General features: G+C 45.0%; 3 protein-coding genes across 6 annotated transcripts; 1 reads left to right on the forward strand and 2 right to left on the reverse strand.

The window, feature by feature from the left end:
- The first annotated feature begins 473 nt into the window (after window positions 1-473).
- On the forward strand, window positions 474-4795 carry LOC147974456 (target of rapamycin complex subunit LST8). Its single transcript, XM_087517501.1, has 11 exons — window positions 474-777; window positions 1801-1921; window positions 2141-2242; window positions 2323-2435; window positions 2916-2985; window positions 3363-3440; window positions 3530-3646; window positions 3733-3827; window positions 4060-4139; window positions 4244-4303; window positions 4388-4795. The coding sequence occupies exons 2-11, from the start codon at window positions 1814-1816 to the stop codon at window positions 4513-4515; spliced, it is 951 nt and encodes a 316-aa protein (XP_087373627.1). The 5' UTR covers window positions 474-777; window positions 1801-1813; the 3' UTR covers window positions 4516-4795.
- Window positions 4796-6019: 1224 nt separating this feature from the next.
- On the reverse strand, window positions 6020-12723 carry LOC147974457 (serine/threonine protein phosphatase 2A 57 kDa regulatory subunit B' alpha isoform-like). 3 transcript variants are annotated; one of them, XM_087517498.1, is made up of 3 exons: window positions 11305-12723; window positions 6877-7203; window positions 6020-6551 (listed from the first exon to the last, which is right to left on the reverse strand). In XM_087517498.1, exons 1-2 carry the CDS (start codon window positions 12520-12522, stop codon window positions 6877-6879), a joined length of 1545 nt encoding a protein of 514 aa, XP_087373624.1. In that variant the 5' UTR covers window positions 12523-12723; the 3' UTR covers window positions 6020-6551. The 3 variants fall into 3 exon arrangements, with proteins under 3 accessions (XP_087373624.1, XP_087373623.1, XP_087373622.1); XM_087517497.1 differs by having other exon boundaries at window positions 6020-6554; XM_087517496.1 differs by having other exon boundaries at window positions 6020-6533; window positions 11305-12719.
- A 4336-nt stretch (window positions 12724-17059) lies between these two features.
- LOC147974458 (glycine-rich RNA-binding protein RZ1C-like) lies at window positions 17060-21807 on the reverse strand. Of its 2 annotated transcripts, XM_087517500.1 has the most exons (3): window positions 21548-21799; window positions 19005-20812; window positions 17060-18159 (listed from the first exon to the last, which is right to left on the reverse strand). In XM_087517500.1, exon 3 carries the CDS (start codon window positions 18154-18156, stop codon window positions 17317-17319), a length of 840 nt encoding a protein of 279 aa, XP_087373626.1. In that variant the 5' UTR covers window positions 18157-18159; window positions 19005-20812; window positions 21548-21799; the 3' UTR covers window positions 17060-17316. The 2 variants fall into 2 exon arrangements, with proteins under 2 accessions (XP_087373626.1, XP_087373625.1); XM_087517499.1 differs by lacking the exon at window positions 19005-20812 and having other exon boundaries at window positions 21548-21807.
- Window positions 21808-22129: the final 322 nt, after the last annotated feature.

Here is a 22129-nt window from a genome sequence, read left to right on the forward strand (position 1 = left end):
AAATTTAAAAATGTTTATGATTTCAGAGAAGGGGCATTTTTTTTATTTTTAATGAACATTTTTAGATTTTACGAACAAAATTTGAATTTGATGAAAATTTCTAAAATTTAATGAATATTTTTTGTATTTATGAACACAATTTTCAATTTTATGAAGATTTTTTTATGTTGATGAACATTTCTTTCTATTCGATGAACAATTTTTTTATTCAATGAACATTTTTTGAAGTTGATGAAAAAAGTTTGAATTTGATGAACAGAAATTGTCTACGAAATGAAAAAAGGAAATATAACAAGAAAAAAACAAATAAAGAAAAACATAAACCGGTTCTGGGAAGGTTCTAGAACCTTCCAGCATTCCCAAAATGGGTGTGGAGGAAACCTGAATGGGCCGGCCCTATAGCACAGGGCACTCGTCCCGACCCAGCGAAAAAGAAGGCCCAACAAGCAATGGCTTACTCGTACCGACCCAGCTCACCCGGCTAGCCCAACAAACGCCGCACGCAGCGACACTGGGTGCCCCTGCTCGTCGTCCCCGACCCCGGCGGCTCGGCTCCCGATCTCGCCGGCTCGCCGGACGCCGTCGCCCGTCGCCGCCTGCCTCTCCGTCCCGCCCCGCCCCTCCCGCCAGACCGGCGCTCGGCGCCACCGGGCCCCTCTGGCGCCCCTGCAAGCCGGCGCCCGCCGCCCAGTCCGCTCTCCGCCGACTCCGGCACTCGGCCGGCAGCAAGCCAGCCCTGCCCGGCGGCCAGCCTTTAGCCCGATTTGAGGACTCGAGGTGAGCTGCCCATCCCCCCAGCTTCTGATTTAGGGTTTCATCTTTGCTGTCTGTTGCATCAATCAGGTGGAAGAGTAAGTCGCCTAAGTCTATTGCGTTGACTAAACAATCAGTACAAGAACACGCTTTCCTGTGAACACATAGGCGTAGATTTTGCTATCCAGTGCATGCATGAACACCTGATCAGTGGCATAGCAATGATTTGTCTGATTGTTTTGCCACTCTAACAAATTAACAATGCCACATATTCTTATTTGAACTTGTCAAGGTATGTACTGTGTAGGCTTCTCTTATGCAAATTTGAGAATTTTAGTATGTCTGTAACTCTTAAGGCCATATTGATCTATTTCTATGCGCTACTGATAAATTAATTAGAACGTTGGCATGTCAAATTTGTTGTAGAATTTCTTTAGGTGGACCACCCTGTTTTAACATCCTAGAAAAAATTAGGGCTTTTTTTCCATTTTGTGAGAACCAGGGTTTGAATTGAACCCTGGTTGGTAGCCTCACACCTGGAGGCTGGAGGACTTACCACCGTGCAACATTCTTTTTGCGCTGCAAAACTTCTAAGTAGTTCGTTTTCGCCCCTGTGTGAGTAGTGTTCCTGACTTGCTTCCTGTGGCTCTGGTAAATGATATGATGAACTTTGTGTCGTGCTTGCCTAGATTACAAGTGGGCAGCCCCTAAAACAATGCGGACCTCCTTCCAGTGAAGAAATTTTAAAGTAGCTAATGCACTGTTTCAGTCTCAGGGAGGTTTTAAAAATGGAACATCAAACAGCCGAGGCGTCAATCAGATCTCTTCTATCTGTTGGCACCGTTCAGGCTCTATCTATTAAGCCAGTTTGATAAGTTTCCGCGTGTACTTTGACCCAAACTCATGTACTGATAAGACTGTCAATGATCCTATGTGGGTGGGAACAAATTTCTTGGTTACATTATGCCATCTCAATGTCTTCAACTCTCCTTCGCTGCTTGGCCACTTTCTGGTTTCCTGTTGAGAGTGTGTTTTATGTATGTGCAGGGCGGGTGTGTGAATGGCTCAACCTTCTGTCATTCTTGCAACTGCAAGTTATGACCACACAATCAGATTTTGGGAAGCCAAGAGTGGTCGCTGTTACCGCACTATTCAGTATCCAGACTCGGTGAGTGTTGGCTCTGGGTTCTTCATTGTCCTTATGACAAAAGTAATGATGTACATAAGGTGGATGGACCATACCCTTCCATAATTCTGTTCAAACAGTCTTACAGGACTACAAACAAATAAATATTATAGACCAATGCAGGCTTGATTCGCTTCAAGACATAGTTACATACTTGCAATCATATGCACCATGTGCCTGTTGATAGCCTTTCTTTTGCAGCAAGTAAATCGCCTTGAGATAACCCCGGACAAGCGGTTCCTAGCTGCTGCTGGCAATTCTCATATCCGCCTTTTTGATGTGAACTCAAATAGCCCACAACCGGTATGTTACATGTTCTCTAAAAGCAACCAATCTGGGCCAACATGTTTCCGTTCCTTATTTACTCATCAATATCCTAACAGGTAATTAGCTATGATTCGCATACTAGTAATGTGATGGCTGTGGGGTTCCATTGTGATGGCAACTGGATGTACTCAGGTTCTGAGGATGGCACTGTGAGAATTTGGGATTTACGGTGAGGTTTCACATCTTATTATGTTGCTTGGCTACAGCTCTTTTTTCCTTCACCTGCTGTTCTTCTCAAAAGCTGTTCTCAAATAATTATTTTAATCAAGACAGAGAATCCAAAGCAAACCCATCTTTAAGTGCTATTATGCAGACTCAGAGTATGCTCGATTCGGTGTGGTTTGGGTAAACTAGATCGATCGGGATTAAGTGTCAATCACTCAATTGAATGTAACTTGTTTAGAAAATCCTACCAATTCATTTATCTATAAATCTGCTCTATCCAAATCTCGTTGAATGGCCCATGTGAGAGTTTGCTGATACTCAAGAGTGTTTTTCTGTGCGGAGGAATAGTGGTCTTGAAGTTTAAACTTTAACTAGATACTCACCCTTATAGTAATATCCTGTGTTTTTGTTAATGATTTTCCTGTCCATGATGTATGATGTTCTGTTGATCCGAATCTTTATTCGTGTGCATGTATGGTTTCAGGACTGCCACTTGTCAACGAGAATATGAAAGTCGCGCAGCTGTCAACACCGTGGTCCTACACCCAAATCAGGTTAGAATATGTTCCGGCAGGTCTTAACCAATTCCAATTTTCATTATCCAAGCATAGCACTGAATCTTGCATTTGATCATAAGCTTGTTGACTGGCTAATACTCTATGAAAAGAAGGCTTGTAATTTTTGTGTTAAGTGAAATGATGCATGGTTTGACTAGATATGTAGGAAAAACCATCAACAACTACACTCTTAAATAGATATAGTATAAGTATGAAGATATATTGCATTATATATCTAATGATATTAATTTGGTATCGTAGGTCTTGATAGTTTTTGCTACAAACTGGCAAGGGTTGTCTTATTTTCCACGTTTGTCCTGGTATTTTGTTCATTCTATATCATTTACTTCCACATTATCTCCCCAATGTTCCAGAAAGAACTAATATCTGGCGATCAGAACGGAAACATACGTGTGTGGGATTTGGCAGCTAATTCATGCAGCTGCGAGTTGGTAAGTTACATATTTCAGATTTTAGGTGCAAGTGTATAATTAAAGTGAGATGCAAGAACACGGTTGATGTGTTTGTTCCATTTATTCAGGTGCCAGAGGTCGATACAGCTATAAGATCTCTGACAGTCATGTGGGATGGGAGTATGGTTGTTGCTGCAAATAACCGTGGGACATGTTACGTTTGGCGCTTGCTTAAGGGTACTCAGGTTAGTGAGTCTGCAGACCTACATGCCATTGTACACTCTATGATTTCTGCATTTTTTTTTTCAAGCTGATGAGACCACTTGTTTAGACAATCACCAGCTTTGAGCCCCTCCATAAGCTGCAAGCCCATGATGGCTACATTCTGAAGTGCCTGCTTTCACCTGAATTTTGTGACCCTAACAGGTATATAATGATCAAAATGACCAATTTTCGCTTTCCCGACTCTTCTAAATGTCTTCTTTTGCACACTGCTTTCTAGTTCCCATTCATTCATTTGCCAAACTGCATTGGTGCACATGAAAGTCTTTTTAGTCAGTGGCATTCACCTTTCAAAGCTCCAATTATACTTTTTTCATCTCAAAAAAGGATTCATCTTTGTATATTATAACAACGTACCACTTTGGTTTGTTTACAGGTATCTTGCAACTGCATCATCTGACCACACTGTAAAGATTTGGAACGTGGATGGCTTCAAGTTGGAAAAAACTTTAGTCGGTAATTTCCGGGCTCCTTTTTAATTCTGAATTTATCAGTTAGAACTAAAAGTTGTAGAATTTTAATCGGTGCACTGAAACTATGCGGGGTATTCGACTCTCCAGGTCACCAGCGCTGGGTTTGGGACTGCGTTTTCTCAGTAGACGGTGCTTACTTGATAACAGGTACGCGCTAACCGCTCACATGGCACTGCTCATCTTCCTGGCTATTCACGGTTTAAAACCGGGCGAATCTTTGCTGTTCTGCAGCTTCGTCTGATACGACGGCAAGACTGTGGACAATGTCGACTGGGGAGGCCATCAGGGTGTACCAGGGGCACCACAAAGCAACCGTCTGCTGCGCCCTCCATGACGGGGCTGAATCGGCACCCTCATAAGCAACACCGCCGCGACGCGGCATGGTTCTGTACATATCTCTGTCGATCCGAACAACGCAGCAGGGTGCTCTGCTAGATTTTCAGCGCCGTGGCGGCTCGAGGACAGGCGGTTTTAAGATTTGATTTGCTGTAGTGCTAGGACCATGTGTAACAATGTATATGCAGTGCAGCCTTTGGGGGCTGCGCACAGGTGATTTGTATGGTTGCTTACATTGTTGGATATTTATTTGTGCACAACCGAAATAATATGCACCCACCGCCATTGGTTCCGCTTGGTAAATGCGAGCCAGAAATGTGTTCGACGTGGACTGTTTTTCCTTTGGTTATTTGCTATGTTCTTTGGTTCGACGGCCAAATGGTTAAGAAATCAGAGTTAATATAAAGATGAGAGCATGACTTGATGGAGCAAGGCAGCCACTATTTAGGCTCAGTTTTTTGGTGGTTTATGTCATAAGCCGCCTCCTCTCTAGCTTTATTTTAAAGGGAAAAGCCTCTCGGTATCTTCTATTACATATAAGGAAGAATAAAATTGGGTGGATCTCCATCCAACCAAAATCAGGCTGCATAAGAATGCTTTGCCAGGACAGCTTCACCTCGGCTTATTTTATTTATTTTTTGAGGCAAACTCACAAAGCTTTTATTCATCCGTCACACAGTTTACAGGGACGAAGCAAAGATCTTCAGGGTGGCCTAACCAAACATGGCGGCCGATCCCCAGCATTAAAGCATGCTTTGCAAGTTTGTGGGCCAACATTTGAGGTTCTAAATTCATGTAAGAAACAGCTTACATTAGAAACCACCAAAAGAATTGGGCCTTAGCGCAAGATATGTCTTCACTTTGGATATGGTGATTGATTCTATAACTAGGCCTTAGTGTGAGAGTTGTGTGCATTTGAATAATGTTCTCATCAGCATTTGGTGAACAGTAAATTCAAGAAAAACCGACTTTTCTGCATGAAAGATTTTTCAATGTGCAAGGTCGGTGTCAATTTTCAGAGCGTCCGGACATCTAAGTAGCCCTCTCCAACCAATAAACTGTTTCAGACCCTCAAATTTGTCTTTTCTGCTAAGGGCTGCTCAGATGTCCAAACGCGCTGAAAGTGTCAATTGACACATACCTCACGCAATGAAACATCTTCTAGGCAAAAAAGAAGAGATTATTTTCTGATTTTACTGTTCATGGCAGGAGCAGATGAGCTCGGAGCCAAAAAAGAAGACGATGGTGTGTGGACGATTCCTGAACGACAACGCAGATCAACTCATCCATGCACAACAGTAAAGTGAAGCAGACGGCTGGATTTGGCCGTCGTCTCCTTGTCGTGCACGCAGTATCGTCTTTACAGCAGTTTCGAATCGCCGTTCTACCGTGCTAACTGTTATTTGATCCAGCGTGTGAGGGGGAGAGGCACTGCTTCCACCAAAACCTACAACATCTGCAGCTGATTACAACAACTCCTACACGTGAGCCATTTTATTGCTATGGTATCAGCATCGACCACAACACTAAATTAAAGCGGGTTTTTTTTATCTCCGTTCTCGACGTTACTCATACAACAAGATGAATTGAAATGTCCCAGAACAAGGAAAAAGGTAGAAAAAGAAAAGAAAAGAGAAATTACATCTAGCTCACTGGTTTTCTACTTGTACTAGCCCAATTGCGGGTAGCCAACTAGGGCAAACAATGAAGGATTAATACAGAGGTCCGATTATTCATTCATAATCATAACAGAAGAGAGAAAGGAGTTGAACAAAGCAAGAGGACTGTGGTACCATCGCAGGACCTCATTGCGCATAGATTGGAAGAATTGGCCTCTGCTGCTACCACCATCATGTTTCGACCTAGCGACGACCACTGGGAGCTTTCACCCAAGGAACACTGACCTTGAAATTCCAATCCAAGCCACCAAAGATAAGATGAACGCACCAGCACCAGCACCAGCACCGGCACCGCAACCGACATTGGTGGTGAGTTGACGGGTGCGCGTGGATGCTTGCGAGATTGTGCGCGCACCGACCATCTGAGCAAGCATAAACGTCTTCTGAAACGATGTTTGTCTACTTATATGGATGCTGGTATACATAAGGTTTGCTTGAAATTACTAATGTAAATGTCCATAAACAATTGCAAGTTCGATACACAAACATATTCCATCTTTTTGCGGACTGCCATGACCAAATTAAAAACAAAGACTCAGCAGCACAAAAGGTGGTAATGCATCTCATAGAAATGCTTAAAAACAAAAGGGGAAATCATAACGGAGAACATAACCAGCACTGATACAAGTTTAACTTACAAGGCTAAAACAATAGCTTAGTGACGCAACCACTAACAAAGAAATGAAAGCGGGATGAATATATTACCTATTTGACCAAAACCATGTCATCCCCAGAAGCCTTGGCAGCAACAGCTTCCAATTGTCTCCATGCCGATTCCCGTTGCTCCTCCAATTCTTTGGCTTTTTCCTCTTTCTCAATGTACTGCTGGTGGCACTCATCAAATAGATCACTATCCATGTCCAAAAACATCTTGCGCACATTTGCGGTCAGGCCATGAACAGCTTGATTCCAGTGGCTCTGTATGTTCCTCTCAAGTGCTTCAAATATTATTGGAAATATAACACCGCGATTTTGGGCAATCAGGCTTACAATGTGATCATTGTTCCATAAGAACAAAGCCCGCTCAGCAACCTGCCATAAATAAATAAACATTAACAGTTCAGCAAAATATCAGATAAATGAAGTGGCCATGCATCACAGAATATACAATGCTTGTGTAATCAAACATGGTTCTTAAACAAAACCAGCAAGAAACTGCAAATAAATAGATAATGTCATGGTGTGAACTAGAGTAGCATGAAACAGACTAACGGCATGATGAAACGGCAGGGAGCAGTTAGTTCTCTATTCGGAAGGGGTAGCTATACCATTATAACATGTATAGCAGGAGGTAATACCACTAGCACTAACTACTCCCTCAGTCCGGGTTTATTGGGCCCGTTAGCCAAAACTCAAAGACCAAGGCAGAATATTAAAGCTGATAACCCATGATTTCCGAGCACACCAACAACCAATCACATTAGCTCGCAGTTATTATGGAGCATGCCAGCAGCCGGTTGCCCGCTCCGCTTGTGCATGCAGCCAATCATCACACTCCTCCAGTGCTAGCCATATTAGCCCTTAATTATTGCATGCAGCTGGTTGCTTGCTCCTTTTTGCATGCCGAAACGTCAACCAATCAGGCGCAAAGTTCAGCCGAGGGGGGCGAGGGAAATCAGACGCACACATCTAGTAGGGAGAAAAACGGACGCAGCTAGCTTGCTCACAGGCCCAATAAACCCGGTCAGAGGGAGTATTTGACATGCCTTAGTCCCACATCCCAGGATATGGGGGGCTAATCTGATGAGCACAACTGACAGCGCGACAGAACAAATACCTTGCTCTGAGCAACTTTCTTTTACACATATAATCATCCAATGAAACTTATCAGATCAATATTGCTCGAAATGCCATCAAAGACAGCAGATTTGGAAATGTACCACTGCCACTTCTTGGGCAAAATTGCAATGTGGCACGACTTTCTTTTGTCAGGGAGAGGAAGGTGTGAGTAATTGCTACCAGGGTTTTAATTATCTCGTGCACATGAACTGCTGACACCTAACCAGGATCTCTTTTTACAGGAGAAAGGGCAATCAGAAAGCCTGTTATAAAGTACAAACAACTGTATCACCAAATAGGTCAAAGCCCAAAACATACTGATTAAATGCAGCAAAGAAACCCGCTTACATGTGCAGTTATCAGGAAGCGGACATATGATACATCTAATATATTTCTTTGGCCTGGTGACAGATCCTAATATCTATAGCTTAATAATAAAGCTTCTTGATGGGCTTTCTCACTCTCCTCCAATTAAAAGAACTCCAAGAGAAACGGATTCGGTATTAAACTAGTATAGTCACACATCCACAAACAACGCTCATAAGGAGAAAAATATATTTGCATATGCAGATCGAAAACACATAAGTAGTGCCAGACAAGGGTGATGAATGCAAATAGGTTACGGAATGAAAAAAGACATAGTACAGTGACATGAAAGCATACAAAGCGGCAAAGGAGCAACTGCACTCCAATTTGGCGGCTCATGGGGTCCTGGCGATGGGACCATGAACACGATTTAACTTCCCTATCAGTCAATTTTTATTTTTTTTGAAAAACCTGCTACAAGGTGTCCAATACATTGCAAATGGATTGAAAAATAAAATGATGAGTAATTTCATAATTAAGAAACTATATGCATTAGCCAAATCTAGTGTATTTAGTAGTTAGCCAATTCCAGACTAGTTCCAACATGAGAAAAGTTTGAAGTTTGACCCACTAGTCCGTCAAAACCCACTAACATTGCATTCTGGTGAAAATTACTGAACAACGTAAAAGAAAATGCTCATGCTCGCACAATCATTAGAAAATGAACTGGAAATCAGCATGCAATTAGTATCTCACTCTACCATAAGACTAATAATTAGGTTCTTGAACGTTAAATCCACTGGTAAATATGCAAGATTGAACTAATCCTTAAGATATGCTCATCACCATCGTTGCAAATAATAGACTTCTTATGATGCAGAGCTCAGTTTGGAGTAGAACAATAGTCTAAAATGGATATAAATTCAGCAGACATTCTTGTTAAAAGATGGTAAAATTGAAACTCGTATCCTCCCTTTTTTGTTTGTTTGTGTGTGTGTGGTGGTGGTGGGGGGGGGGGGGGGGGTGGAGGGGGGCGTATTCTGCTAGCTGAGCTTCAATTATTCACTTACATGGTACAAGCAGATGCCTAGCAATAGAAAAAATACAAGATGGCTTGCATGCCTTATAGTTGTTCGTAACTTCTTATAAGTAATTCGCCCTTGAATAATATATGCAGGCTAATTACCAATAAAAAAGCAACGGTTTATAGGTGCGTACGAGTAAAGTCACGCAGAGCAGGTCAACTTGTAAAAATGTAACAAAGTACTACAAGGCACGTTACATCAATGACAAGCCCTCACATGGACATCTGTGAAATCCAAATATGAAAAGTATTCATTCTCTATCCACATCCATACTTCCCGCTCATCCATAAAAGCGGCACAGATCCAATTAACCCATAAATTTCACCAACAAACTGATCGGCATAAGCTAGATGGTGCAGATTTACATTCAAACCTGGATAAACACTGCAATCCTGAAGACAGGCTATCAACAAATGTACAAAACAAATGTATACATAATCTAATGACCAAGACAAACAATGAAACTAGGCAGCAAAAGACCAAGTGTAGCTTGATCTATGGCGCAACGCAATACTGTGCACATCTGCCTCACATAGTGGACTGGTAAAATAATTGAAAGTTGACCTCTTTTATGTTTAGTTATATGCATCGTTCAAGTCAATCCATACACAACTTGATGCTAACAGCCCACAGTCATCTCTACTAATTAAACTCAAGCTAACCGAAGGTGGATCTACCATTTTATAATATCAAATGATGCGGCAAGTGCCAAAATATACAGACAATACAACTAGGGAAATTGATAAATATAGCAAGAACGAAAGGCTGTTGAAAGGCGTGGATCAGACACTACAAAAAAAATAGAGGATTGATAAATAAGACATCCTATCTAAACGCAGCATATGATTCTTTCACACGGTAACACAAATACCTAGTGCATCATCCTTGTCGAGTGCAGTATTGCAATACTAGAACTTTGACTAACAAAGTAACAAACACTACTCAGTATTCACTATAAGACTTAAGAGTATATATAGACACAACAACAACAACAACGAAGCCTTTAGTCCCAAACAAGTTGGGGTAGGCTAGAGCTGAAACCCGTAAGATCTCGTAACCAACTCATGGTTCTGGCACATGGATAGCTAGCTTCCATGCACTTAAGAGTATATATAGATTTTCATAAAATCTGAACAAGATTCCTGACTTCCACTTGTAATATAGGCATGAAAGTGGTCGTCGAATGATGGTGGTTGATAGTTTACTAAGAAATCAAAGGTACGAAAGACCATCGAAGGCAAATCAGGAACAAAACAAGTGATAGGCTGGCAGCTTTTGGACATGTAGGTTGTTATTCACATTTTAATAATTTTTCACAAACACTGGCAATAGCCTTTTAGTCCTACAAATGCTAATTTGCTTCACAAATACTTATTGTCAAATTTGTTTTGTGCTGTAGTCATGGGTTGCTTGTTTTATCTTATACGCAACAGGCCAAGAAAAAACCATGCTGACGAAAGAACTTGTTTGCACACACCACCAAAATAGTTCTGGTTCATCCTTGGCACAAAGAACATGCGCGTAGGAAGAAGATAGCCTTTCCATATCTAACTGGATGATACTCTACGTTACGAAGTAAAGATTAGTTTATTTCGCAAACAGACAGATGACGCACGCACACAAAATAACGGCTTTTTTCCTAGCACCACATTAAGTGCCTTATCCATACATTCCAAATGTATGTGTCCGATTAAATGGATGATACCATACGTTACGAACTAAAAATTAGTTTATTTCACAAACAGACAGATGACGTACGCACACAGAATAACGGTTTTTTTCCTAGCACCTACACTAAGTGGCTTATCCATACATTTCCAAATGTATGTGTCCCATTTCCTCGCAAAGGCGTATCAAGAAATACATGGGAGCAGATTTGCCTAGATAACCATATTCTTGGGAGCACCCTAGAGAAATATAACAGGAAGCAGATACAAAATTATCAAACCAAAAAAAAGCATACCTGGAAATGGGCACTGTTAAGGCAGCGCCCTATCTGCTTAAACAGCGGCACCATGCACCGCTGGAACTCAGCAGGCTGTGTGGCCTCGAGCACTTCCTCGAGCTCCCCCAAAAACAGCACCTCCTTCTGGCAATTTATGACTGGCCAGTACTTGAGCAGACCCCTGATGACCGCATCGGCAAGTTTGTAGTCCTTCTCGACAAACTGGACAATGCAATAGGACAGCTGCTGGTGGTAGATTCCGACAGACTTGGGCTTGTGCAGCGGGATGAGCGCACGGCTGAGGAACAGCTTGTGCTCCTCCTTCATAGGCAGGGCAAAGCCATTAATTATGCTGCCGAGAATCTCAAGGAGCTCGCCAATGCCGTTGTGGCGCTCAGTCTCAAAGATGAAGCGGTAGAACACATTATTGATGGCCTTGCGGATGAACGGGCGGTGGACCATGAACTTGCCATAGATGCGGTGGAGCACGGTCTTGAGGTACTCGCGCTCGCGGGGGTCCTCGGAGTCGAAATGGTCGAGGAGGCGGAGCACAAAGGCATGGTCGACGTACCGCTTGGCGACCTTGGTGTCGGTGTCAGGGGACACGACGTAGCGGAGCAGGAGCTCGTAGACGAGCTGGAGGTGCGGCCAGGCGGGGTCGAGGTAGGGCTCCTCCTCGTCGTCCGGGGTGGCATTGGGGTCGATGTTGGCGGCGGACTCGTACAGCGCGGGGGGCAGGGGCCGGAATATGTTGGCGGAGATGGCGGCGACGAGGGCCTCCTGCACGGCGTCGGGGAGGCGCGCGGGCGCGTTGGCGTTGGCGGCGGGGGCGGGGGCCTGCACGTAGTCGACGAGCTCGAGCAGCGCCTGGCGCTTGGCCTCCTTCTCGCGGGGGTGCTTGAGGGAGTCGGAGAAGTCGAAGAGCGCGGCGACGAGGCGCAGCTTGCGGAGGAGCAGCCCCGGGCGGTCGCCCGCGGGCACGTCGCGGAGGAGCGGGAGCGGCTCGAGGAGTGACGGCTGCTGCGCGGCGGGGGCGGGGGAGGGGGCGGCGGCGGCGTGCGGCGAGGTGGGCGAGGGCGGCACGGGCGAGGCGGAGGCGCGGGAGGCGTGGTTGACGGTGACGGGCGCCGCCCCGCCGGAGGAGGAGGACGGGGCCGCGCCGCGGGGCTCGGCCGCCGCCGCGTCGTGGCCGCGCGCCCCCTTGCGCGCCCCGCGCTTGATGATCTTGTTGAACATGGCGCCGGATTGGGAGATCGGCGGCGGGCGCGCGGGCGGATCGGTCGATCAATCAATCCCCTTTCGCTGGGCTTGCGTCGCCCCTGCCCTTGGCGTTGGGGGATTCGGCTGAGGGGGGGTGGGGCGGGGTGGGGGTCAGCCGGAGAGGGGCGGCGCGCGGAGAAGGGGGGAGGGGGGCGCCATGGCGAATTGGGTGGTGATTTGGGGGAGGGAGGGAGGAGAGAGGAGGGAGGATCAAAGGGGGGAGGAAGACAGGAAGGGAGGCATGTTTTTTTTTCTTCTTTACTTCTTTTTTGTATTTCCTAGAGAGGGATTTATTTGAAGAAGATATTAAAAATTACTAATTATTTACTTTACTTTACTTGCAAGATAACTGGCAGTTTCACTTGTTTCAATTCAACCCCTCTTTACTCCAACTGTAAAAAAAATGTAAAAGAGAAACTATGTGTACAAGCCAATAATAGTAACACCGTTTTCCTTTGTAATGATAGTTGACGAACGTCAGCTGGGAGAGGATGGCAAGCGAACGTTTTTTTTCCTTTACAATTTTATCTGGTACATGAGATGGAAATTATGTCGTTTTTTTTTTCAAAATTTGTCACGAGTTCTCTTAAGAAACCGCCAACCCCATAGAGCTAACCTTGCCGTCCAACACGGTCGCAAAGGATAACCCCTCCCAACGAACGTTCGCCAGATGTTGTGACGTTCGCGAGATATCATGGTCATTTTCTCTTTCCCCTGCAACTTTTTGCCGGCTTCGTTCAATAAAGCATTGTTTTTTCTATTAAAAAAATCAACTGTTACATTTCACATTATTACTGCCATTACTATCTAAACGGGCGCGAAAAGAGATTTGGGCCATTGGTTAATTATAAGAAGAAGAAAATTTTGGCCAGGCTCCGGTCCGGAATATGCTTGGGCACTTGTGGGACGACATGTAACTTCTGATATTTGAGTAATGCAAGAATTTACTCACAGACAGAAAAAGAAGAAGAAAAAGAAGAAGAAAGTTGTCCAAAATTTGTTAACGGAAAACCAGTAGTATAACCCGAAGGTTTTTCTGCGCGATTCGGCGAGTCTCGGCTAACATCACAATCATGAATGTTTTTTTTGTATTACTAAGTTTTTTCTGATTTATTATCGGTTGCTCGTGATGCGCTATGCTTGCAGCACGTGAATGCGGCCCCGTTTCATGTGAGCATTTGTGGCTGCAAACCTGAGCGTGCATCACTTTGCCACGGAGTAACAAAAGGCGGAGTGGATTATTTGTCGAGAAAATTCCTTATTTGACACTGTCTTAAAATCTGGTTCCTTATTTGACACTCGAAAAGTTTTTCTTTCCTATTTGACACTAGTCCTAAATTTTATTCCCTATACGACACTTCCGTTCATTTTGAGTCTAAATGACACCTGAAAAGACGATTTTGCTCCTCATGTGGTATGTGTGCGCGCTTGCGTGTGCTGTTGCGTGTGTGGGTGCAGGCGCACATGTGTGCTGCTGCTGCATGTGTGTGTGCATGTGTGCTGCTACGTGTGTGTTTGCTACTGCGTGTGTACGTGCGCGTGTGTGTTGTTGCGTGCCTATGTGTTGCCTGCGTGTGTGTGTGTGGGTGTGTGCTGCGTGCGTGTGTGTTGCTGCGTGTGTATGTGCGTGTGTGTGTGCACGCGCGCGTGCGTGTGTGTGTGCGTGCGTGTGTGTTGGTGCATGTGTATGTGTTGATGCATGTGTGCTTCTGCTTTCGCACTGATGCTGCGTGTGTGCACTATTACCCCCCACACACATACCACATGAGGGGCAAAAGAGTCTTTTAAATGGACGAAAATGTCATATAGAGAATAAAATTTAGAACTTGTGTCAAATAAAGAAGAAAAACTTTTTTAATGTCAAATAAAGAAATATATTTTAAGATAGTGTCAAATAAGGAATTTTCTTTTATTTGTCTGTCTGTTGTATAGCCGCTAGCCGGAGGTGGAGTAGATGGATAGATTAAACCAGAGTCAGCGGGGTCCATTTCAATTGGAAGGGAGAAAGGAGGACGGGGAGAAGGTTTTGGATAAGAAAGAGGCCATGCGAGGACGCACGCACTACGGATGCGGAGACGGCGACAGGTCTCTCTCGAGTCGAGACGCCCACTGGATATCAGTATCACTGCCGATTGGACTAACCGTGCGACGGCAACAAGAGTTAAATTTCTGCCTTCGGTTGTACAAGTACTCCCTCCTGGCAGTTCTATGTTAAATTTCTTTTAAGTTTGACCAGGTTGGCTCTTCTTTTTTTTAGACGAGGCAAAAGACTCGCCGTTTTCATTGATTAAGAAGAGAGTGAGATTGCCCGCTTAACTGACGAAAAACCGGGATAAGACCGGTACAGCGCAACCCACGTAACATGGGCAACCTGGTCGCCGACACGGAACACAGAGCCGTGAAGAAGAAAAGACATCCGCCGAAGAGTCGTCAAGCGTCGTCGTCATCACCGGTAGCCGAACGGGTGACTCCGACTTCATCGACATCTGCCGAGAAGTCGTCAAGCGCCATCATCATCACCGGGAACCGAACGGGCGACTCCGCCTTCATCATAGAGCGCCAGCCTCGAAGCCAAGCCAGCCTGCAAACAACTGTTGAGAAGCCATGGCGGCACATGCCAACGGAAGGCCGCACGCGCGAATACCGACACCTCCGACTTTGACGGCGAGCTTCGCAAGGGAAAAATGCAGGACCTGCGCCGCCCGTGCCCCACCGCAAACGACCACCTAGTGCATGTCATTGGCACTACCTGGACTCGCTCCATCGCGGCTCCGACTTCAAAACAACCAAGCAACCCACAGAAGAGCACATAGGACACGCCGGGAAGATCCGATAACCGAAACACGAACCGCGACCCAAGCTCCTCTGGACGCCATCATCGTTGCCAAGTAAAAATCACCACCCCCAAAACGTCCGCCTCAGCAAACCACATGGCGAAGATGCCGCAATCCATCGGTCTCAATTTGTAGCCGGCTCCGAGACGATGCCCGCAAGGAGGAAGAAGACCTAAAGACGTCCGCATCGCTCGATCCCGCGGATCTGAGGTTTCCCTCTGAAGCCAAGGCCGCGGGAGGAGGGAAGGAGCATCACACAGTGACAATGCTTCCAAGAAAGAGCACGACGCCCGCGGAAGTCGCCTCTCGCGAGATACGGGAAAAGTCGAAGATAGGGCTTCTCCCAATGAAGCTCGACCACCACTATCCCGTACCGACCGGCCACGAACAACCACCCACCAAACACCACCAGAGCACTAAGCACCAAGGGAAGCACCTCCCGGCAGCGCCCGCACCTGCTGAGGCCGTGCTGCACGACCACCAGGCCAGCAGCCACAGCGCTGCCGGAACCTAGATGCGCTAGCCATCAAACTCCAAACTAGCCGTGGGATCCCAATCACGCGCCGCCCTCTGGCCGAAGCCGCCACCACCGAATCTAGGGTTGCTGCCCCGGCAACCGCAACCCTCCGAGGATGGCGGAAGCCGCCGCCGGGATAGGAGCGGCAGGACCTGAGACGCGACGAGCCACGCCGCCAAGGGAGCCACACCAAAGCCACCATGCCCGTTGTCCAAGCAACTCAACCGGGCACTGCACCATGTTGCAAGGAAGCCATCGCCGTCGTGGCGTCTGAATCACAAGAAAAGAGCCGTCGAGGTTTACATTTATGTTTTACTAATATCTGCAACATCAAATATACTTCATAGTATATGATGAAACATATTCATGGTGAATCGGTAAAACTTTAAGGCCTTCTTTGGTTCATAGGATAGAAATATTGTAAGAATAGAAAAATCATAGGAAGTGAGATGACATGCATCTCAATTCCAATAAAGAAAGAGATGTCATTTGATGCATAGGATAGGAATTTTTCCATTGGATCTTAGCTAATTTTTTTCCCCTCCAAAATGTGAAGGATTGATTCCTATCCTATATAGAAATAGGAATTCATTACTACAAACCAAAGGGCCTCAAAAGAAATTTTCCTATACAAATCCTATCCCATAAAAATCCTATGACATTCCTACAAACCAAAGGAGGCCCAAATATGTTGAATCAAAGAGTAAGTTCGTATTCATAGCACGAAGGGTCGACACTCAAATACATTTTGCACAGCACTTTTACAGAAACACTGGACTAAACAAAAACAAAAACTTATTTTACATTTCTAATTCATACAGTCAGCACAAATGACCTAAATAACACGTGATGAAGACAAGTATGAAAGCCCATTCGTCAAATCATGATGCTCTGTCTAAAGAGCATAGTTTCTGGTCACTCTTCTCGAAGTCATTCAGAAGGATTTCATAAATTCAGATCAATGAAATCATGCACAAGTTCAGAAACCATCATTCAGCAAATGTAGCCGACAGCCAAAACAACCAGGTCATAGCAGGCTCAGTCTGCTGGATAAACTCCAGTTGTGGTACCATTTCTGGTACAGAATAGATATTACCGTGCCATAAGATTCATCCACAGCAGAGCAGCAGGATCTCATACCAACCACAGCAGAGCAGCAGGATTTCATAAGTTCAGATTGATTAATATCATGCAGAAGTACATAAACCATCATTCAGCAAAGGTAGCCAGCAGCCAGGGCATGACAGATTCAACTCAGCACGGAAACAGTCTGCTGGGTAAACTACCAGTGCCCACCGGGAGTAACATTTGCAGTACAGAAAAGAGATAACCGTGCCGACAGAGTACTCATCAAGCATTCGGCCATGCCAAACCGAAAGTTAAAACGCAAATACATAGCTCGACTGCAGCAACAGGTCACTAGTAGCGGTCGTCGAAGCGCCCTCCTCCCCTGGGGCGGTCATACGGTGCAGGCCTCTCCCTGTAACCTCCTCCCTCGTAGCGACTAGGCCCACCACTGCCATAGTCGGCGCCGCCTCCACGTGGACCATCCCTGTCATAGCCACCACCTATGCCGCCCCTTGGGCCGTCCCTGTCATAGCTTGCACCGCCCCTTGGGCCACTCCTGTCATAGGCACCACCACCACGAATTCCATCTCTCTCGTAGCTTCTCTCTCGCTCCCTGCCATAGCCGCCTCCACCACCACTTGGTGCATAACGGTCTGGGGCTGCTCCATACCTGTCTGCACCAAAGCGGTCACCACCAGAGGGGTACCGGTCACTGGCATAACGATCACGGCCCCCATCATATCTGTCTCTGCTGTCAATAGGCTCACGGTACCCACCATAACGGCCACCATCATAGCGATCATCCACGTAACGGTCGCCAAACCTGTCTGATCCAGAAAAGCGATCTCCCCTGCCACCGCCACCACTGAACTTGGAAGGGAATCGCCCAGAACGGCCGCCGCCAGGGTTAGGGCAGTCACGAGCCCAGTGACCAGCACGGCCACACTCAAAGCAATTGCCAGGGGGTGGACCATCACCCTTGCCACCACGATAATCCCCACGGTCACCACCACCACCACTGCTGTACCGAGTGTCATCTGTTTGCATCTTTGGCTCAGCCCTGTTCACTGAAATGGTACGACCATCTAACTCTTTGTTGTGCATATCGTTGATAGCAGTCTCAACTGCCCTGGGATCTGAAAACGTCACGAAGCCAAAGCCACGGTGCCGGTTTGTGTGCCTCTCCAGCATGATCTGCAATAAGAAATACTCGAGAATCAGCCTACATAGAGAGCAAAGCCAAATGGTAAGCAGCTGCAAAACCTTTGAATTCAGCGATGAGTAAAGGGCAAAAATATCACTAAATAATGACACGGATTCATTACCACAACACTTCCAAAGTCATAGCTTGTTTGATACTGTGGCATATAGCAGCACAACAAACTGGAAATTTGCACTTTGAATTCAGCAATGAGTAAAGGGCAAAACAATCAGTAAACAATAACACGGATTCATTACCACAACACTTCCAAGTCATAGTTTGTCCGATACTGTAGCATATAGCAGCTTATAAACACAAAACAAACTGGAAATGTGCACTTTAAATTCAGCAGTGAGTAAAGGGCGGAAAAAATCAGTAAATAACACAGATTCATTACAGCAACATTTCAAGCCATAATTTGTTTGAAACTGGAGCATATATATAGGATTATATAAGAAACTGGAAACTGGTACTTTGAATTCAGCAACGAGTAAAGGGCAAAAAAGAAACAGTAAATAATATCATGTATTCATTACCACAACATTTCAAGTCATACTTTGTTTGAAAGTGTAGCATAAAGCAGCTGGAAAACGTGCTTTGACAAGGTGACAAAACGAATCACTACAAACAGCTGCAGGTCTATAGCAGCCAAGTCTCATAGAAAGAAACATGCTTTCTCTTTTGAATGAATAACCATAAGCTTAAAAGCCAACTGAACAGCGACACAACCAAGGAAATGAAAAAGTAGTCACGATATACATGAAATAAGAATGTGTGAGGTAGACAGCCATTCGTAAAAATCACTTGTGGTCAAATTTAGGATGGTTGACAGAATTACCTTTTGAGCAGCATTGGGATTAGGTTATTCCAGAGTTTCATAATTCAACAGAACAAATCAAAACTGTCAAATAGCCGAGTGTAACTGTGACTACCTTTCTGACTGAACATATCCTGAGAGAGCAAAGCTCGTTGTACTGACAACCAGTCGGGCAAACAAACATTTGAGCAACCAAACAATGCTTGCTGCTACCATCTTTTGCTGTTACCCATATTAACTAGACTGCTCTGGATAATCCTGTCGTGTTTGGATCCCTATAGCACATCTCATATCAACTAAACTAATTGCAGCAACTACTAACTGAGAAGCAAGGAACTTCAATTGGCATGAAAGTGGCTACCAACCAAGTGTGCCTCAAGGTTTGTAACACTCCCACTCATATCATATCATGCTATGACTAAATGCATAAACCAGTTCAGTAGTTAGATCCATCTATTAAATTTTCACCGTAAATTAGTGAATTACTGTCAGAAGCCAAACAAGAACAACATTCTCAGGCGGTCAGGCCCATCACCGATGTCTGAACCACTGGCATGCTGGTCTGGTAGATAAGCTCACGAGAGAATCTTCAAACATAGCAAAACAACACATGGAGACAGCAGTTGGCAATATCCAACAAGCATGACATGTCAAATGTGTGGGGTTGGTTGTGAGAAGTGCTGACATCAAATGTTGCTTCAGCAGCTATCCTTCAACTGTCATTCCATGAGCACTACACAGCAACAATGTCGTGACGATACACAAACGAATCTGTATTTCACCTTCCCTCGGTTTTCATAACAAAAGTTACCAACTGCTACCACATGATTTATTGGCTGCAACAACATCCCTTAAATTATTTTGAAGCCAATAAGATCAGGTTGCACACTACAACATGTTTTGCACCCAACTTGTCACAAAAAAATGGCTGTGACTACAAACCAAAAAGCGAAAGAAACAACTGAAGAAAAGGTATTCAGATGAATATATGATATGATGAGATAAATGATTGGGACATGGTGATTACAGAAAAGATAATGCAACATGCTCTTAGAAACTAGGAGCAGAAAAACAGAACAATATTTTGGCCAACGAACAGAGTACTGACATACCAAACAAATCATGGCACTCGTATCAAGATTCAAGAATAGAAAAACATGACAACATATGTGTAGAATTCTAGTCGCATAGATGGCACAGGATTTTAAAATGGGTTACATGGTTTCTTAATATTTAACACAACCACACAAAACAGACAACAAATATTTTGATGTATATCACCAACAGATAAAATCAGTTAAAACATGAAAGACTGAAAAATGTCTTCACGTTTCCATCAGACAACAGACTGTCTGCTGAGCCGCTTCCCAACTGCAGACTACTGACTGTGGTGTTGGCATAGTAGACTATCAAAATCACAGGACATGCATGGAACTGCAAAAGCCAGAGGACCACTGAAGGCATTTCTTGTCAAGTAATACCACTGTAAGAACATGCTGTTTCTTCTATCAGACCACAGGCTGAATGAAGGTATCAGAACACAGCCAAGAGCAAGATAGATCAAGGGTTCCCAGATTACTGGATCAAATTTCACAGGCCCTGATGTTCACTTCAGGCATCTAACTGCGGTAAACAGCACCAGCATGACCTCTTGGTAAAGCAATTTCGAGCCTAAGTTTTCCCTGAAAGAGCAGTTAACAGCTGCTTTCTTCGCACAAACACTCATGATTGTTCTCTGCAAAGCTGATCTTTCGACAAACAAACAAAGAATCCCTGTTCTATCCAACTCCACAAATGTGCCAGCTCATTTGGCTTCACAAAGCACGTGGCTGAGAAAAATAATCATCAGAGCTAGCAAAGGGAGGGGTAGAAAAACACTGTGAGCATCCCTGATGTGGCTACAAACTAAGGAACACCATATAACAAAATCTCGTTAGCAATAAATTCTACTCCCTCCGTTCCTAAATAAAAGCCTTTTTAGAGATTTCAACATGAACTACATACGGATGTACATAGACATACTCTAGAGTGTAGATTCACTCATTTTGCTCCGTGTGCAGTCTACATTGGAATCTCTAAGAAGGCTTGTATTTACGAACAGAACGGAGGGAGTACTAGTTAGCACCTGCGTTTATTCATTTTGAGAAGACAGCATATTACATTGTGCGTTTCGAAATACTACCTCTGTAACTTAACGTAAGACGTCTTTTGACACTATAACAGTGTCAGAAAAGTGGGAACCCCCATTACTGTTAATTATTAACCTAGAGAATTGAGCCAGTGTTAACCACACGAAACCAAACACTGAGCTCATGTGCCTTGTTCGGATCCGGAGAAAGTACTGATCAAGGTAGCAGGACCCTATCACTTATACAAGTTATAAGAGAATTTTTAGAAAAAACAGCACCTAGACCTTGGCCATGTGCATCACATTCGCCTTCCTACCCTCAACACCATCTAATGCCGCAGATCTAGCAGCTATATACACATACATACCCACGAAACAATAAATAAAAAACAACAAGCGAAAGCATACACGGAGCGGCGCGGCGACGGTCCGTTACCTGGGTGTCGACGACCTTGCCGAAGCGGCGGAAGGCGTCCTCGAGCTTGCGCTCGTCGGTGTGGAACGAGAGGCCGCCCACGAAGATCCGGCTGTCCTCCTTGCCCGCCATTTTGCCCCGCGCCTGCCCGCCTGCGCGCCCGCGGCCTCGGTTCGCGGGGGGGAGAGGGGATTAGGGTTTGGGTGCGAGGAGGAGGAGGAGGCGACGGCGAGGGGAGAAAGAAAGAAGAGGGGAAGGGAGCGCTAGGGTTTGGGTTGGCTTCCGCTCGCTCGCTTTCTTTCGCGTTCGGCCGCCTGGGCCATGGGCCGCTGGTGGTGTTTGTTATGTCATCACTAGGCCTGCGGCTTTTCGGGGGCGGCTCCTATTCGGCCCGCAGGTCTCCCCCATCCTAATCGTACGGGCCGGCCCATTCTCCGGATTATATCTCCACCGGTTTGGGAAAGTTCTAGAACCTTCCCTGAAGCGGTTCTTTTTCTTAACGTTTTTCGTTCTTCTTTTTATTCTATTTTTATTTTTTTTGTTTTTGTTCATCTTTCGTATACTATTTTTCATTTTTATTCATTTTCTTACTTTTCTTTTTCC

This window comes from Triticum urartu, chromosome 4A (genome assembly GCF_056163025.1).
Source record: "Triticum urartu cultivar PI428250 chromosome 4A, HENAU_Tu73, whole genome shotgun sequence".
Taxonomy (NCBI): domain Eukaryota; kingdom Viridiplantae; phylum Streptophyta; class Magnoliopsida; order Poales; family Poaceae; genus Triticum; species Triticum urartu.

Bases quoted from the DNA above. Each gene is read 5' to 3' on its own strand.
- LOC147974456 (XM_087517501.1), top strand. From the start codon at position 1,814: ATGGCTCAACCTTCTGTCATTCTTGCAACTGCAAGTTATGACCACACA. The intron at 1,922-2,140 runs GTGAGTGTTGGC...TTTCTTTTGCAG, and splicing joins CTATTCAGTATCCAGACTCG to CAAGTAAATCGCCTTGAGAT. The intron at 4,140-4,243 runs GTAATTTCCGGG...TCGACTCTCCAG, and splicing joins GTTGGAAAAAACTTTAGTCG to GTCACCAGCGCTGGGTTTGG.
- LOC147974457 (XM_087517498.1), bottom strand. From the start codon at position 12,522: ATGTTCAACAAGATCATCAAGCGCGGGGCGCGCAAGGGGGCGCGCGGC. The intron at 7,204-11,304 runs GTATGCTTTTTT...TATTTATGGCAG, and splicing joins TTAACAGTGCCCATTTCCAG to GTTGCTGAGCGGGCTTTGTT.
- LOC147974458 (XM_087517499.1), bottom strand. From the start codon at position 21,658: ATGGCGGGCAAGGAGGACAGCCGGATCTTCGTGGGCGGCCTCTCGTTC. The intron at 18,160-21,547 runs GTAACGGACCGT...TTCTTATTGCAG, and splicing joins GCAAGGTCGTCGACACCCAG to ATCATGCTGGAGAGGCACAC.